General features: G+C 43.3%; 1 protein-coding gene across 2 annotated transcripts in view; it reads left to right on the forward strand.

Annotated features, from left to right (window-relative positions):
• DOCK2 (dedicator of cytokinesis 2) overlaps positions 1–17474 on the forward strand; it is a 442257-nt gene that overhangs the window by 62801 nt on the left and 361982 nt on the right. For both annotated transcript variants that reach the window (XM_054487363.1, XM_054487364.2), the window contains exons 14-21: positions 1763–1887; positions 7591–7689; positions 11387–11459; positions 11572–11675; positions 13473–13656; positions 13807–13904; positions 15684–15773; positions 16857–16957. In XM_054487363.1, coding sequence (XP_054343338.1) covers positions 1763–1887; positions 7591–7689; positions 11387–11459; positions 11572–11675; positions 13473–13656; positions 13807–13904; positions 15684–15773; positions 16857–16957 — 874 coding nt within the window. The remainder of the gene's footprint in view (positions 1–1762; positions 1888–7590; positions 7690–11386; positions 11460–11571; positions 11676–13472; positions 13657–13806; positions 13905–15683; positions 15774–16856; positions 16958–17474) is intronic.

Here is a 17474-nt window from a genome sequence, read left to right on the forward strand (position 1 = left end):
TAAGCTTTTTTTTTAATATTACCAAAGGAATTCGTGTTCATTGTAAAATATTCAAATGGCATGAAAAGGTATAAAGTGAAATGTTAAAAGTTCCTTCATATCTTTGTCTCCAGAAGTAGCCACTACATTTCCAAATGTGTGTGTAATTTTAAAAAATGAGTTTATATAATATTAAACAAAAATTATAGGAGGGCAATTGTTTTGGACTAAGTTCCTGCACCAGCCCCCAACAAACCAGACTGAAAATCAAAATGGAGTCAGCCATGCTAAAGGTTCATGTCACCAAACCTAAACTAAACAGTTATCTGATCTTGCAAGAAATCGGGAGAGGGGAGAGAGGGCGGTGGGGGAGAGAGAGGGAGAGAGAGAGAGAGAAAGAAAGGAAGGAAGAAAAGAAAAGAAAAGAAAAAGAAGGAGAGAAAGAGAGAAAGAGAAACAGCCTATTTTCCAGACAGGCCATTTTCAATTTTCAATGGGCATGATAATGAAGTTCCTGAAGTAACCTGATGTTAACAATCAGTCACTTTTCTATTTTTCTGTTTCCCTGTTTCAGCCTTACTAGGGCAATAACTTTGAAATAACCAATTCACTCTGTCTTGTTTCTACTTCCTTCAGGCCTTCTCTGTCTATAAAGCCAACCTCTTCTGCTCAGCTGTTTGGAACACTGATTCTATTTTATGGAATGAAGCATTGCCCGATTCTAGAATTGCAATAGAGCCAAGGGAGGTCTTTAAACTAAATTTGTTGTAATTTTGTCTTTTGACAATAGTAATACTCTTTTGAAACTTCTCTTTGTGTCTTAAACCTGTGTCTTGGACTTCCGTTCACGATGGCTCTCCCTGACTTGCTGTTTCTTTCCACATTCGTCTGGTGGTCGTCTCCTAGGGCCTGTGCTGTCATTTATTTGTCCATGTTTTACCTGAGACTTCAATTACTTGTGTATCCCCTTGTAGGATTTTCTATTCCTTTTTTTCTTCTTTTTGTTTTTTTGAGATGGGGTTTGGCTCTGTTACTTAGGCTGGAGTGTAGAGTACAGTGGTTTGACCTCAGCTCACTGCAGCCTCTGCCTCCCAGGCCCAAGAAATCCTCCTACCTCAGCCTCCTGAGCAGCTGGGACCACAGGCATGTGCCACCACACTTGGCTAATTTTTTTGTATTTTTGATACAGACAGGGTTTTGCCATGTCGCCCAGGCTGGTTTTGAACTCCTGAGCTCAGGTGATCTGCCTGCTTTGGCCTCCCAAAGTGCTGGGATTACAGGCATGGGCTACCTGTGTTTGATAGATTTTCTATTTTTCTCAACTCCCTTCCCAAAGATCCTCTGCAGCTCCTTCCTAACCCTGTGTCCCTAGGACACATGGAAAGTTGCTCTATTCAGCTCCTATACAGTGAAATATCGGCAGATGTATATATTTGGTTGTTTTCATGGGACAGGATCAATTCAATTGGAGCTTTCCTTTGCCTTCCCAGAAGGTGTCACTAGAGGATGAAAATTAAATGTTTTTTAATGTTGAGAAAAACATGGCCAATTTTGAGTGTCCCTACTTCCCTTTTTGCAACTGATTTCCTAGCATCCCTTCATCCCCTTGTTACCTACTTCTCCAGCCTCCCTGATGAGGGAAAAATGCTTTCTCTAAGCAGTTCTGATTTTAATTAATACCAATCCAGGTGGGGGAGCTTCTTCTCACCCTCCATCCTCTCTAGTTAGTCAGCGTCTCTCCTGCTGCAATCCACACTAACTCTTGTCTCTCCCTCTGCCTCAGGGGATGTCAGGAACGACATCTACATTACTCTCTTACAAGGTGACTTTGACAAGTACAACAAGACCACACAGAGGAATGTGGAAGTCATCATGTGTGTGTGCACGGAGGACGGCAAAACGCTGCCTGTAAGGGACTCACTGCTGCTCTGGGTGACAGGGTCCCCCTTGGGGGCCTCTGCTCGTAAAGATGTACTTTTCCTCTCCCTCATTCTGTTGTCTAAATGCCAGGTGCCTTTGGGATGGTGTTGAATAATGTGATCTACACCTTTTGAGCTTGGTTAGCTCAGTGTTCCATAATAAGACCTTGTGATATTTCCTTACACCAAAGCAGTTTTTCAATGTCTGTTCCTTTCCTTTCACAACTCTTTCTTCTATGTATGTATGTATGTATGTATGTATGTATGTATGTATGTACGTACGTACGTACGTATGTATGTATTTATTTATTTATTTTTGCTTGGTCTCAGTTTATAGGTTAACTTTCTGCAGTTAAAATGTTCTCATTGAAACCTGAGCTGGTTTATTCAGGCAAAGTCCATGGTAAGAAAGAGGATCAATACAGTGCCTTGGGCTGGTGTGGAGGATCAGGATGTGCTCAAAGCAGACATTCTCAACAGTTAATCTAACTCCCCAGCGCTCAGCCGGAAATGCTGGTGGAAAGCCTTATTCGTAAATTGGTCTCCAGAGAGCTAGCAGGGTGTATTCAGGAATGCAAAGCGCATTGCTATATTTATACAGCATATGTCCTGTCCAATATTTGTCATGTGTGTTTATATTTATTTGCTTGTATTTCTTTTAAGGTTGTCAGTGCTGTGTCCAGTGTGTAGGAGGGTTTTGTTTCTCAATTCCTCCTAACAGAGTAGTTAGCTGAAAAGAAAATCAGCTCTCAGGAGAAATTTTAGCATGGGCGAATATTCCTCTTAGGCCACTGTGAGTGATCAAATAGCCAAGTACGGCGGGTGTGTTCATCAGAGAGGGGATGTGAAGATGGAAGAGGCATCAGTTCTGTCCTTGGGGCCTGGAGATCAGACTGATACTTTGTACCCAAGAATAACTAACATTCACAGGGGAATTACCATGCGTCAGGCTGTGTGATAGTATGACACATTTCCTTTATTATGCCCCATTTTACAGATAGGGATACAAAACCTTTGTCACTTACAATAACTCGCCCGAAGCCGTAACGTTAGCATATGTCAGAGATGGGGTTTGACTGGTTCCAGGCCTTCTGAGGCGCTTCACTACAATGCCTGTACATGTAGCAAAATTCTCCAATTTGTTTCTCTTTTTAAAAAATGAGGCTAATAACCACTGCTGGCAAATTTGGGAAGATTCATAATCGTTTTTTAAATGTAAAGAATTCCTCACAATTGCCTTTTTGTTCATAAAGACTGGTCATGTTAATTAGTATCTATTTGAACAAAATCTAAGCATTGAATGCATCCTTCTTTTGTTGGAGTCTGAAACTTTTCCAAAAAATAAAATAAGTGAGAAACATTTGACTCAAAGGAACATAAAGGAGCGGAGCATTTTTATCTGAAAGGGAAATTGCAATTCCCAAATGTAGAGACCATTGCTTTGAAGTTACTTTTATCCAGCTTCTCTGTTAGAGAACTTTTTAACCTCAGCTTCAGTTTTGAAACATTGATACGCTTACCTTCCATGTTGCCAAAGGACAAATTAAAAGACACAGTTAACAGGCAAGCAGCCATCTTATCTCCTGTCTGAACCATTCTTTCTTCCACATTTGTCACCCTTTCAAGTCACTACGGAGCAGGCTGAGCAGATGCACTTATCCAAGATGAGTAGATAAGCAGGTATTCTGGGGACTGACATGGAAAAGGAACTGTGGGGCATGGTGATAATTTGTGGTTTCCTCTATTAGGGAAATTCTGGGGGAGTTCAGTTGACTGACTATTGAAAATTGCTTAGGAAGCCTGTGGGAGGCTTTTCTTTCTCTATTTGTAGAAATAAATATTACTGCCTAATTAAGTGTCAGGCAGTACATTCAAACACTTCTGTTTGATATTGGCGGGCTCCTGTGGAAATGGTCTCCTTTAGAAATATTGATTTCTCCTCCTGCTCTAGGTGCGTGCACACTGTCTTTGGCAGAGCAGGACCAGAGGGCAGAGGAGGTTAGGCCTGCTCATGGCTCACCTTGGAGTGTCAAGGGCCTTGCTCAGGAGGGGTCATAGCAGAGAAGCTAATTGGGTGGGCTCTGGGGTCAGGCAGACAGGGTTCAAATTCCATCCTCCCCTCTTATTAGCTGTGTGATCTTAGGCAAGTTTATTCATGTATAAAAAGAAATAATAACCTCTTCTCATGGGGTTGCAGGTTAAACAAAAGAGTAGGTATTAAAACAACTAAAAGAGTATGATTGGATTTTTTGTAACACAAAGGATAAATGCTTGAGGACATGGATCCCCATTTTCCATGATGTGATTATTATGCATTGTATGCCTGTATCAAAACATCTCATTTACTCCATATATATATATATATATGCCACAAAATTTAAAAATTTTAAAATCAAAAAATTTGAAAAATAAACATGCTGCCGGGCACAGCGGCTCACACCTGTAATCCCAGCACTTTGGGAGGCCAAGGCGGGCAGATCACTTGAGGTCAGGAGTTTGAGACCAGCCTGGCCAAGAAAGTGAAACCTTGTCTTTACTGAAAATACAAAAATTAGCTGAGTGTGGTGGCAGGCACCTGTAATCCCAGCTACTCGGGAGGCTGAGGCACGAGAATTGCTTGAACCCTGGAGGCAGAGGTTGCAGTGAGCTGAGATCCCACCGCAGCCACTCCAGCCTTGGCGACAAAGTGAGACCCTTTCTCAACAAACAAACAGAACACACCATAGGTGTAAGGCACCTGGTATGCAGTAAGTACCCAGCAACAGGAAGGAGAGTCACATTCAGAGAAGAGGACCAAGTGCAGGGTGAAGCCCTCTGAGGGACCTGAGGGAGTCAAACAGGCAATCCAGCCAGAAGCAAGTTCTGGTGAAAGAGAAAGGCTTAGGTGCTGGGCCAAGAAACCTCTGTTGTTCTGAGACCACCCAGCTTGAGGCGGTGGAGGCAGGGGATAGGGGAAGTACGGGATAGTGGTTAAGACCATGACCCCTGGGGCCAGACAGCCAGGTACAAAGCCCAGCTCTGCCTGAATTAGTAAGAGGACGTTGAGGCAGTTACATAACCTCTCTAAGCCTGAGAGTCTCTGTCTGAAGATAGGACCAGCAATGGTACTTTGCTCTTGTGAATATCAAATGAGGTAATCTACATAGTAGGTGTTCATTAAATTTAGCTATTATTATTAGAAGGGTATACTGAGCTCCCAGCCTGATTCCTACCTTAGGCATGCTAATCAACATCCCATGATGTGGTCTTTTGAGAGGAGAACACTGTCTTTCCTAAAGTGTGTTCACATCCCTGGTGCCATCTCTTTCTCACCTGATTCCTACCAAGTAAACAGGACATGTGTTAGGAGCCTGGTTTTTCTTCCTGCAGAGATGTTTCTTCCAAGGCCAAGCCAACATGAAAGCCTCCAGGCTTCCTGATCCGTACTCAGATTTTCTTCAACTGACCTGAAGTCTCCCACACCTATGAGGGGCTCTCACTGTTAATTGGGGGCCATGGGGATAGGCAATGTCGAAAATTATGGAACAGTGTTATTTGAGATATACACCAGTCTATATTTTCCCTAGAACTGGGCTCAGTCCCTGGTCACAATGCTCTCTCAGTGCACTTCCCAACACTGTTTTCTCTCTGAAGTGCTGAGGGCTATGGCACTATCTTTGGCTTTTCTCTGACTGGTACTGAGACTTTTTTCTCCAGCCTTAGGAAATCAAAAATTTTCATCATCAGTACAGTTTTGTGAGATTCAGTTGCCTGCCATACGGCAGTTTTACTTTCACCAGAGATATATGTGTAGTTTCTGATTTTGTAAGCTACATGGGATTTACTGTAACTACAGAAATTCTAAGCCCATAAATGTCACCAGATATAAATCTTTGTAGGCTGGAAGGCATCTAGGTTCTTGTAGAAGGAACACTGAATGAGTAGTTAGAGGGTCTGTGATGTAGTCCTGGCTTTGCCAGTTTTTGGGCAAGTGGCTTAATCTCTCAGGGCCTCAGGTTACCCAGCTGTGAAATGGGGATGGTGACAGTAAGCATCAGAGGTGGCTATGAGGACTGAATTAAACGAGTTGGTGTGTGTGCAGGGCTTAGCGTGATGCTGGACACAAAGCCCACTCTAAATGGTTAGAAAGACTTTGGAAGCATGTTTTTAGCTCGGTGCCTCGGGAAGTTCTGGAAGGCTTCATCCCATGGAAAAACGAGAGTTTTGTGTCTTCACTCAGTTCTGGTTCATTGGTTACACTTGTTTTTCTTTTAAAGATACATTCTGAAAGGACTGCTGTGTATTCTGTTTTCAAATGGATCGATTTGGCTGCAAGTACTGTCAGTCAATATTGAAACTGAGCTCATTCCTTTTCCATACCTCGGACGCACACGGGGAGATTTCCAGTGCGAAGTGCGAGTCTTCCTTTCCCCAGGTTAGCATGGTTGGCCAGGGCTCACGGAGTGCCTGTATGTGGCCAGCTTTGGTGATTCAGCCTGCTGAGGGTCAAGGACCCACGGGAGAATCTGATTGAATCTCGTGAGAGGCATGACTCACTCACCATCAACATGCCGAGAGGCACACAGTTTGCAATTTCAGAGGCTGGGGCTCCAAAACCAAATCTTATGAGTCTGGCAATTTGAGGATTGAAAATTGTTTGGCCTGATATAAAAACCACACTTCGGGCCCCTTCTGGGTAATCCTAGCTTGGATCTTGTTTGGGGGCCAAACAGCTGGAATTACCATAGAATTAGGCATTGTTGTATGCGACTAGGAGATCATTCCTTGTGAGTCAGCTCCTTTCTGAACCTCTGAGGGTGATTTTTATGGCAAGGAATAAATGTCCCACTTGGACATGTGTGCTCTGTGCTCACTCTCTGCTCAGAAAGCCCCTCCCACATTTCTGCTCTGAGCCAACTTGGAATCTTTCTTCAAGGTTCTCAACTGTCATTGCCTCCAAGAAATCTTCCCTGATTCCTCACCTGTCCTTGTGTCCTTCCTCTGTGCCCCACAGTAGTGTGTACATGTGTCTGTCATCACGTCGCATTGCTGTCATGATGTGTTCCCTAATGTTTCCTGCACTAAACTGTGAGCTCACGTCAGGTTCAATGTCTGACCCGTTCCTATACCCCAGTGCACAGCATGGAGTACCAAGAAGATATTCCATTATTGTGACCTGAGCTGAGCCTCCTCCCCAGAACCCCCTCGCCCCAGACTTGTTCTCTAAGGCAGGGCTCTCTGAAGCCCGTGCTCTCTCCTTTTGCCCGGCACTGCCCACCTCCCTGACGTGTTAGCTGTAGAAATTCATCAGAAAGAGTTGCTGCTTGGCTGATCTGAGCCTGTTTGTAAACTTTCTGCACATTCACATTTAGGAAACAAATAGGATTAATAAGACTGGCAGTGTGCAGTAACTCCAAGGCTGGTTATCACTTACAATAAGGCAGCCACATCAATGCCCTGGTGCACTCCAGTGGTTTCCAGAATGGAAGTAATGGAATTTCTGTAGTTAAGCGCCTGTCAGTTCCGTGGCTAGGGCACTCCTGTGTAAATCTGTAATAGAGAAGGAGCCATTATGGGCACCTGGCATGAGGGCTAGGGAAGGCAGGGTTGACCCAGGCCCTAAGGCTGGTGGTGGCCTAGGGACCAAACCTGCACAAGCACAGAAAATGGCAATTCTGTAGTCTTTTCTCTAACTTTGTTTTTCTTGGGTCAGAATGCAATTTGCGTGGGAGCAGGGGACAAGCCCATGAATGAGTATCGCTCCGTTGTGTACTATCAAGTCAAACAGCCACGCTGGATGGAAACAGTCAAGGTAATAATTAATAATAATAATAGCAGCGAACACATGTCTAGTTCTTACCATGAACCGGGCACTGTTTTAAGTGCTTTATTTAAATAATTTATGTATTGCTTACAGCCATGTGAGGTTTGTACTAATATTTCCTTCATTTTATAGTTGAGGAAACTGGCACAGAACAGGTAAGTAGCCTGACCACGACCACGCTGCTAGGAAACATCAGAGCTGGGATTCAAACCTGAGCAGTCTGGCTCTGGGTCTGTGCTCATCCCTGCAACCTGAGGGAGCAGAACACTGACTGGAGCAGTTAGCATTCTTCTTTTTTTTGAGACAGAGTCTCGCTCTGTTGCCCAGGCTGGAGTGTAGTGTTACCATCTCTGCTCACTGCAACCTCTGTCTCCTGGGTTCAAGTGATTCTCCTGTCTCAGCCCCCTGAGTAGCTGGGATTACAAGCATGCACCACCACACCAGGCTAATTTTTGTGTTTTTAGTAGAGACGGGGTTTCACCTTGTTGGCCAGGCTGGTCTCAAACTCCTGACTTCAAGTGCTCTGCCCACCTTGGCCTCCCAAAGTGCTGGGATTATGGGCATGAACCACTGCGCCCAGCCTTCTTCCTTTTAATGAGAGCAGTAGAGCAAGGCAGTTCTGCACGTGAACCCTAGACCAGGAGAGTCTGGGTTCGTGTTCCAGCCCTAATGCTCACCAATGGTGTGACCTTGGGCAAGTCATTCACCTGCTCTGTGCCCTGGTTTCCTCACCTGTAAAATGGGAGCAATAGGTTGACTGTGGAAGTAAAAGGACTTAATACACATAACACTGACAGACAAGTCCTTGGAAGAGAGTACTTATTCAGTTAATACAACTCTTGATTATACTTGGCAGTTATCTCAGTCTGCAAAATTGAACTAGATTTTGCATTCCTTCAAGATGCCCTTCAAACACTTGACCCTTGCCTGTTTTTTACCCACCCCTCTACAAGGCAGTCTAATTGGTAGTGGCAGGCAGCTTTGTGCCTCTCTGTGTAGTTGGGGGGAGAAGGCAGAGGGAAGGTATAGTTGTTCCAGATATCTGATGCAGTCTCCCTCCAGGTCCTTCTCATATGGCATCTCCCTGCAAAATGTTTTGTGGAATACTAAGTAGTATTTTATTAAAATAACATTTTAGGCCAGGTGCAGCGGCTCATGCCTGTAATCCCAGCACTACGAGAGGCTGAGACAGATGGATCACCTGAGGTCACGAGCTCGAGACCAGCCTGGCCAACATGGTGAAACTCTGTCTCTACTAAAAATAAATAAATAAATACATAAATAAATAAATGAGTCATGCATTGTGGCATGTGCCTATAGTTCCAGCTACTCAGGAGGCTGAGGCATGAGAATCACTTGAACCTGGGAGGCGGAGGTTGCAGTGAGCTGAGATTGCACCACTGCACTCCAGCCTAGGTGACAGAGTGAGACTCCTTCTCAGGAAAAAAAAAAAAATTACATTAAATGTATTAAAATAACATTTCCTGGTCAAATGTGAGAAACTTGAGAACAAATATAGAAGTTAAAGGCTTCCTTATGTCAAGTTCTTCCTTATGTCAAGTTCCTTATGTCAAGTTCTTAGAGTCCTTGAGATGTAAACGTGCTCTGCAGATCTGCAAAAGGAAATAAGAATGCAGAGCACGTCCCAAAACTCATTGACTACAGAGCATTTTCCTTTTTCCTAGTGTCATATCCTGGGGCTAGGATTCTGTTGAACATATGTTAGAAATTCCTTGTTTTAGCCAAAGCAGGTGGGAGGCTTGATGGATCAATGTGATTGTGAACAACATATGAGAATATATTATGTTTCTCTTCATGAAATATCTAGCTCAATTCTGAGGCCAGTCATGAACATACTGGAGGGACACAGAGTGACAGAAAAAAACTTCTTTAGCTCTAGGTTATAGCAGAAGTCACCATCTGTAAGGGCTTAGGGTCCTTGGAGGCACCTCTCTGAATCTGAAATGACCGCCTAGCATGTGTCTGGTGGTATTGTCAGCCAGTGGAAATGGAGGCCTGGTGGATGAGAACCCTGGTTCCCTTTATCACCCTTCCTTGGTACAGGATGTAACCAAAGTGGAATTGTCAAATAGTCCTCTTGTGAGTGGTGCCCAGTTCATCAAACTGCACCATTCTACTCAGCAATGAGGAGTGACAGAGCTTCCAAGCCAATGTGAGCCTATCACAGGCTGTATAATGCCTGAAAGATGCCCTTTTGGAATAATTCCTTGACAGAAGTGACATTAACTACAAATATTACATTACCAGATTGTCACACTAAGCAGAAAGGAATAACCTGCATTGGAATAAGGATTTGGAATTAATTCAGTGAACACTGAAGCTTGATCATAGCTTCAGATATCTCTGCCTTATCATTAGCAGCATTCTTTATTCCCCCCGGGCTCTGACTGCAAACACGAGATGCATACATGACTTCCTTTTCAGTGATAGCTATTCAAACCCCAGCGGTTCTCCACTTATTACACATATTATTACTTTGTTCAGTGTGTCTTCCCACACCCAATGCCTTCAAATTGATGACCCGGTCAACTTTGAGGTCAGAAAGTTAATGTACCAGGTCGGGTTTCCCTTCTCTATTCTCTCTTGCACCTCAGTTATATCTCCTTGCTAGCTCTTGTCACAGGGCTGTTACACATTGCCCCATGTGTAACACAGAACCATGAGCTCTTTGAGTGTGAGGACTCTGCCTTGTATCAGCATGGCCAGCACCCCACATGATTGTAGCTTCTAGTGAACATTCAACACGCAGGGAAAGGATGAATTGGACTGCAGTTACCCGTGAGGCCCTCAGTCCCTTTGCTCTGCCTGAAACATAGACAGGATGGTGGACCTCCTCAGGCTCAAGTCTCATTTTCTGCAGCAGAAATTGCCCCCAAGTATACATTTGTTTTGGCTTTTAATAGGCATCTGTGCAGTACAAATGTATTCCTTTTTAAAATCAGTGTCCTTCTTGCAGGTAGCTGAGCTTCTCTGCATTGGCCTGAATCTCAGATTGCAGAGGAGCTGTGAGACTTTGGGAGGTGGGCAGCACAGAGCCAGGCTGAAAGCATCACAATCAGTGGTGCCAGTGGGTCATTCACTGGACAGGGATGCCCGGGTGACCAGTGGGTGGTTGTCTTAGCTCAGTGTCCTTGGAATCAAAAGCATCTGGACATGTGTCCGATCAAGGGTGAGATGAGCCCTAGGATTTTTCCAAATATTATTGGATTAAAGCATTTTTATTAATTTGCATAAATGAGAATCCTCAAGCAAACCCCCTAACAACCATTGTTAATTTGCTAAGCCCTGCTGCAATTGCCAGAACTCCTGGCGTGTGTAAGGAAAATGTACATTGTGCAGTTTGCAGTGCATCAAATCCTGTGCTAAAGTTATGTGATTTTTATATCAATTTGGGGAGACTCATTTTTCCTCACTATAATTTACAGACCTTTTTTCATTGGCTGGGAATGCAATTTGCCAAATGGATTACATTTGGTACTTTATTTTCTCTTCATAGCTAGTTCTTATGTAATTTATTTACAGTTCATCAGCCTCGATGGATGGGTTGTAAATCAGCAGGCAGCTCTCTCAGTTAAATGGTCAGGCTGCTGTGGAAGAGTGGGGGGGTGCAGTGGGGAGGGCCCTTTAACTCATTGTGTTCTGAGCTCTGTTTCTGTCTGCTGAGGTGGCTGTCCCTATTGAAGACATGCAGAGGATCCATCTGCGATTCATGTTTCGACATCGGTCATCTCTGGAATGTGAGTACCATACTGAATGGCACCTCTGCACCTCCCCCTAAGGGGAGAAGAATGGAATAGCTGGGTGGCCCATGTATCATTTTCTTTCCTGACCCCACAATGCTATTTCCAGCTAAAGATAAAGGAGAAAAGAACTTTGCCATGTCCTATGTGAAGCTGATGAAAGAAGATGGGACTACTCTACACGATGGATTCCATGACTTAGTTGTCCTCAAGGTACCATGAGTTGGAAGGAGCTCTGCACTGAGGGGGGTGCAGGAAGCAAGGGGGTGATGGCAAAATTGCTTAGTGGTCAACAGCAGGGACCCCAGAATCACACACACCAGAGTTTATCAACTTTGTGGCCTCTTACAAAATCTTGACTTCTCTGGGCCTCTGTTTCCTCATTTTTGTGCCCTCAGTGAATAATTGTGAGAATTATGAGACCGTGCATGTAAACATGGCAATGATGAGTACATGGAAGAATTCAGTACATGGAAAAGGTTATTGTTATGTAGAGAAAGGTTATTGTTATGACTGTTATGTACTCTTGACTCTGTAAGGACCTCTGTGGCATGTGTAGAGGACGTACAATAAACATTTGAGAGATGCTGCATTGTAGCTAATGGAAAAATATTAAAACCTGCAGTCCTGATCCTGCTGCTGACTAAGCCTGGACTCATCTCACATGTCTTCCTGAGTCTCAGTTTCTTTTTTCTTAAGCAGTTATGGCAATATTTATGACAACTCACTAGGACGACCCGTGCAAAAGGGCCGTCTAAACTATATAGGGAGTGCAGATGTCCGCTATTTTTATTTTTACATTATGAGACTTGGACTGTTTTTGAGACATGGAGAAGCGTTTGTCTGGTTTTACCTGCTGCTTTTCCACATGCCCTCTTATGACAACAGAATGCATCTACTAGCACCTGGCTGGAGGCAAGTGTATGGCTGTGAGGTAGGGCAAGGTTGAGTAGCCGGCACATGGATCACACCCTTGCCCTTGGCTTTCTTAGCCTTGTAGGCTGAAATTGCCCTTTTGCCTGTGGGATGCATGGCAAACACAGCCTCATCAAGGCTTCATCTCATGGTACTGTTGTACTCTTCTCTGAGTCTCTCTGACTTTTCCAGAAAACCCCCTTTCTTCTGTACAGCCTCTGTTTTCTCATTTATCACGCAGAGTTCTTGGCTTGAAAGCCCTTCTTCCCTGACAGAATGTGAACTCCTTGGGGTCAGAGGCCCAGTTGCAGTCAATTTTCTTTTACTTACTCCCATTAGGTCCCAGTTTCCTTGACTGAGGATAATAACAGTGTCTGCTTCATGTTGTTATGAGGCTTAAATGAAATGAACCAAGGCATACAAAACACTTGGTTCCACTCCTGGTGTGGAGTAAGATAAATGTTATCTTCTGTAATGCCTACCTCTACTCATTCATTTTAGCATGCCAAGGCACTTATGTGTATATCACTCTGCTATGTATTCTATATGCATTATTCCATATTATCTGCTCAGATATTCTAGGAAGTAGGGATGATGATTGTCTTCAGTTTACTAATGAAAAAAAAATGAGACACAAAGAGGCAAAACAGTGTATTCAAGATAGCATAGACCTGTGAATGGCAAAACAGGGTCCAGATCCCACCACACTCTTACTTAATGCCTTTGCCATTAAATTCCTCTTTATGCTAGAGTCCTTATTTTGCTGGTGAGCAGATATTATGATCTCAAAAAAAGGATGAATTAAAATGTACTGTCTGGGAATTTTCAATTCCATTTTTATTTTGCCATTAATGAGGTTCACAGAGCTTTCACCTGGTGGATCAACCCCCTTTCTATTAATGTGTCTTTGAATTCTTACCTATATTGTGGAAAAACAGCCCTGCCTCACCAGCCAATGTCTATTGCTTCTCTGATGATTTTCTTCACTCTTTATGACTCTCTCCACTTCACAGTGTCTAATTTGTCTGCTGCAAGCTCTGTGTGGCATTGGGCATGGAGCCTTGGCTTGGGGCAGTAACCAAGTGTTGTTTCCAGGGGGACAGCAAGAAGATGGAGGATGCCAGCGCATACCTGACCCTTCCTTCTTATCGACACCATGTGGAAAACAAGGGGGCCACGCTGAGCAGGAGCTCCAGCAGTGCTGGGGGGCTTTCGGTCAGCTCCCGGGATGTGTTCTCCATTTCCACCCTGGTGTGCTCCACAAAGCTCACTCAGAATGGTAATGAGGTCATCAAGAGTTGTGTCTGTGGGGAGTGTGTGTGTGTCCGTGTGTGTGTACATGTGTGCATGTGCTTGCAGACCTAAGGAGGTCCTGATATGGACAGTTAGGCCAGTAATGACACTTCTGAATGTCTGGACTCTATTTTAGTGGGCTTGCTGGGTTTGCTGAAGTGGCGTATGAAGCCTCAACTGCTACAGGAGAATTTAGAAAAGTTGAAGATTGTGGATGGAGAGGAAGTGGTGAAGGTCAGTGGGGCTTCATTTTGTTTGTATTCTTACACTAGTGACACAACTCTCCATGTGGGTGGCTTCAGGGGAAAAACAAGGTATTGAAGGACATGGGGAAACTTTTCTTCCAACAGTGGGACACACTCTCCCAAGTTGCCTTGAGGAATCTTTATTGGGAAATCCAGGGGAGTGACTTGGTTCAATGGCACTGAATGTTGGGTGCCAGAAAACAATGGTTATGCTCAATCTCTGGAAATAGATGAGCCTGGGTGTAAATCCCAGCTCTCCCACTTGCCAACTTTACGTGATAATATGAAAGTGACACAGTTCTCAGGGCCGTTATGAGCATTCAAGGTGATAACATTTAAAACTTACTCAACAGTCTCTTACACATAGCACACAACAATTAAACCAAAGCATATAAAACAAAATTCAATAAATGGTAATTATTAATTATTTTGGTTGTCATATGTTGATATATATATGCATATATATGTAGGTATGTTTGTGAGCATATATATGTATATACATGTAGATATACATATATATAGTAGTATGATCTCTTAGTACTACCCACACATCATTGTTAGAAATAAAAAGTATTCTTGGTTTCTGCTGCTTGGAGAGCATTATATATTAAAGATGAGAAAGGGAAAGACATCAGGGCTTACGTTTTAAGTGAAATAAGCAGAAAACAATGCAAATGTCAGATGTATTATTGCATCCACATGGTAGTGGAGAATAGAAAGTGTCTGAAGTGCAAATCTAATTAAAGCAACCCTTCTCTCCAGCCTTATGAATTGGGACAAGTGTTTCCCAATGGTCCTGGAGATCTTGTTTCCATGATACAGCTAGAAATTCCGAGATTAAACATCTTTATATGGTAGCTCTGGGTTTTGAGGGATTATAGGAAATATAATCCCTTAGGATTATATCCCTTAGGATTATAGCCCATCCCTTAGGAGGGAGGAAAATCAAGTTTTGTTTAATTGCCTCTACCTGGAGAAGCAGTGGTAGAATTTCCAGATGCTGTAAATGTACACCACTGACCCATCTACCTCATTCAGCAATGGCAGAGTAACTCCCCAAGACACCACTTTAATAAAGTCTATAGTCTTTTGGTAGCTTGGAGAAGTCGTGGAAGAGATGAGGCTTTTGTTGTCTTCCTCTTGCATTCTTTTTTCTTTTTTTAAAAAAAAATTTGTTATTTAAATATGATACACATATGATGAAATAGATACAGAGCAGTTATCTTAAGAGTATAGCATAATGGATTTTTACACCCGTGCACACCATGTGTACTCACCACCCAGAAGAGGATACAGACCACTTTTAGCATTATAGTAGATTCCCTCATACCCCTTCTCAGCCAGTAGTCCCCCGGGGTAATCACTGTCCTGACAACCATCATTGTAGAGGGGTTTTTTCCTACTCTCGAATTTCATAAGAATGGAATAGTGAAGAGTGTACTTTCTGTGCCTGATGTATTTTACTGCATATAGTGCTTGTGAGAATCATCCTCATTTCTGCCTGCGGAAGTAGTTTGCACTTTAGTCCAGCTGTGTAGTATTCTCCAGTGTGAAAATGCCACCATCTGTGCATCTATTCTGCTGTTGATGGGCAGTTGGGTTCCTCCAACTTCTGGCTCTTGTGAGTAAAACTACTCGAGACCTTTTGAGCATGACATGTGGTGGATGTGTGCTCTCATTCTCTTATAGATACTTAGGAGTGGGATTGCTGGGTCACCTGCACTTTGTCTTGTTTCTGAAATAGTGCAACCTTCGTTATTTCTTCCAGTTTCTCCAGGATACTCTGGATGCCCTCTTCAACATCATGATGGAGCATTCTCAAAGTGATGAATATGACATCCTCGTCTTTGATGCCTTGGTAAGAGAGAGGGGAAAAGTGTCTAGTGACAACAGGCATTAATGTGTGTCTTACTGTGAAAATACTGAGAACTCGTGGACCTCATGGCCCTCATGGCCTTTTCCATGAATTCTTTGGAGGTGTTGTAATGTTTGGCAACAAGACCAATAATGAGCTGCTATTTCCTTTTGCTTCTTGCCAGTTCATTTGAAAGCATAAGCATGGTGGGTGAAAGGGGAATTTTAAATGCTGATGTCAGATTGACACTAGCTGAAGGTACATGAGGCTGATATTGTGAATGATTGCTTCTGCTTTCTATGAATGTTGGGAGCTAGTCCCTGGCTAGGTTGTAAAGCACCCAAAATGTTTCTTAGCTTTCCTTTCACCTTCTTCTCCCCATTTACTCCAACTCACTAATCATTACATTTCTCCTACCCACCCAGAACTTTTCATGATGCTGTACCATCCAGATCTTCCTTCTTTTAGTCCTCCCCTATGGTCTTTTTGTCCTCTCCCTATCTCGACTCAGATTTTCTCAGTGTTATGTCAAAATAAACACAAGAAACATCTGCATTAGGGAATCAGTGCCCAACAAAGTTTTTATGTGTTAACCCCTTGTGTCATGGATATTTGCATTTTTAAAGAGGTTACTGAGAGACAGCTGTGGCTTAATCAAGTGCTTCCCCAGAGAGTACCCTAGAATGCTAGCTCTCAGAAAAGATGTTTCATGACAAATATATACTTTGATTAATTAATTTAGGGAAGTGTGGAATGTTGCATGACCCTTTTAGAGATTCACAATGTACATAAGTACATTAAAGATTCTAAAAAGTTTTGCAATAAGGAAGACAGTCTAATAATGATAACCTGACATTTCTCAAAACCTATTTGACCATGAAATCCTTTTCATCTTATAACACCCTGCAGCACACTTCATGAAACATTTTCTTTGGGAAGATGCTACCTTAATAAAGAGGACTCATTATGTATTAGTGAGCTAATTCCTGGGCAAAGGATTTTAATGGGGGTTGAATTATGCCAGGTAAAGATGGCTTCCTGCCCTGGATTTGCCCTGAAAATACTGCTGCCTTGCATCTTCCTCAGATTTACATAATAGGACTCATTGCAGACCGGAAATTTCAGCATTTCAACACCGTTCTGGAGGCTTACATCCAACAGCATTTCAGTGCAACCTTGGCTTACAAGTAAGTAATTGTGCACATGGGGACTTCTTGTCTACCACCTTCTTGCCCTGCCAGGATGCCTAGGGCACAGGAACTTGAGTAATTTTCTTTTGTAACTAATCTGTGTGAGCTCTCCATTCTCTAACAAAATCTAACCTATGCTTGGGTTACTTGGATATCATTAAAAATGTGGAATACCCATAGGTTTGGATGAATGCCTTATGGTTGCAGTGGTACCTGGAAGTGCTCATTCATCCATTCAGCTAGTGTGCTCTCATTTCTTGAGTGGACACCAGAACTTAAAGGCTACAGAGAAGACCAGGCGTGGTGGCTCACGCCTGTAATCCCAGCACTTTGGGAGGCCGAGGTAGGCGGATCATCTGAGGTCAGGAGTTGGAGACCAGCCTGGCCAACATGGTGAAACCCTGTCTCTACTAAAAATACAAAAATTAGCTGAGCATGATGGTGGGAGCCTGTAATCCTAGCTGCTCGGGAGGCTGAGGCAGGAGAATCACTTGAACCTGGGAGGTGGAGATTG

This window comes from Pongo pygmaeus, chromosome 4, assembly GCF_028885625.2.
Source record: "Pongo pygmaeus isolate AG05252 chromosome 4, NHGRI_mPonPyg2-v2.0_pri, whole genome shotgun sequence".
Classification (NCBI taxonomy): domain Eukaryota; kingdom Metazoa; phylum Chordata; class Mammalia; order Primates; family Hominidae; genus Pongo; species Pongo pygmaeus.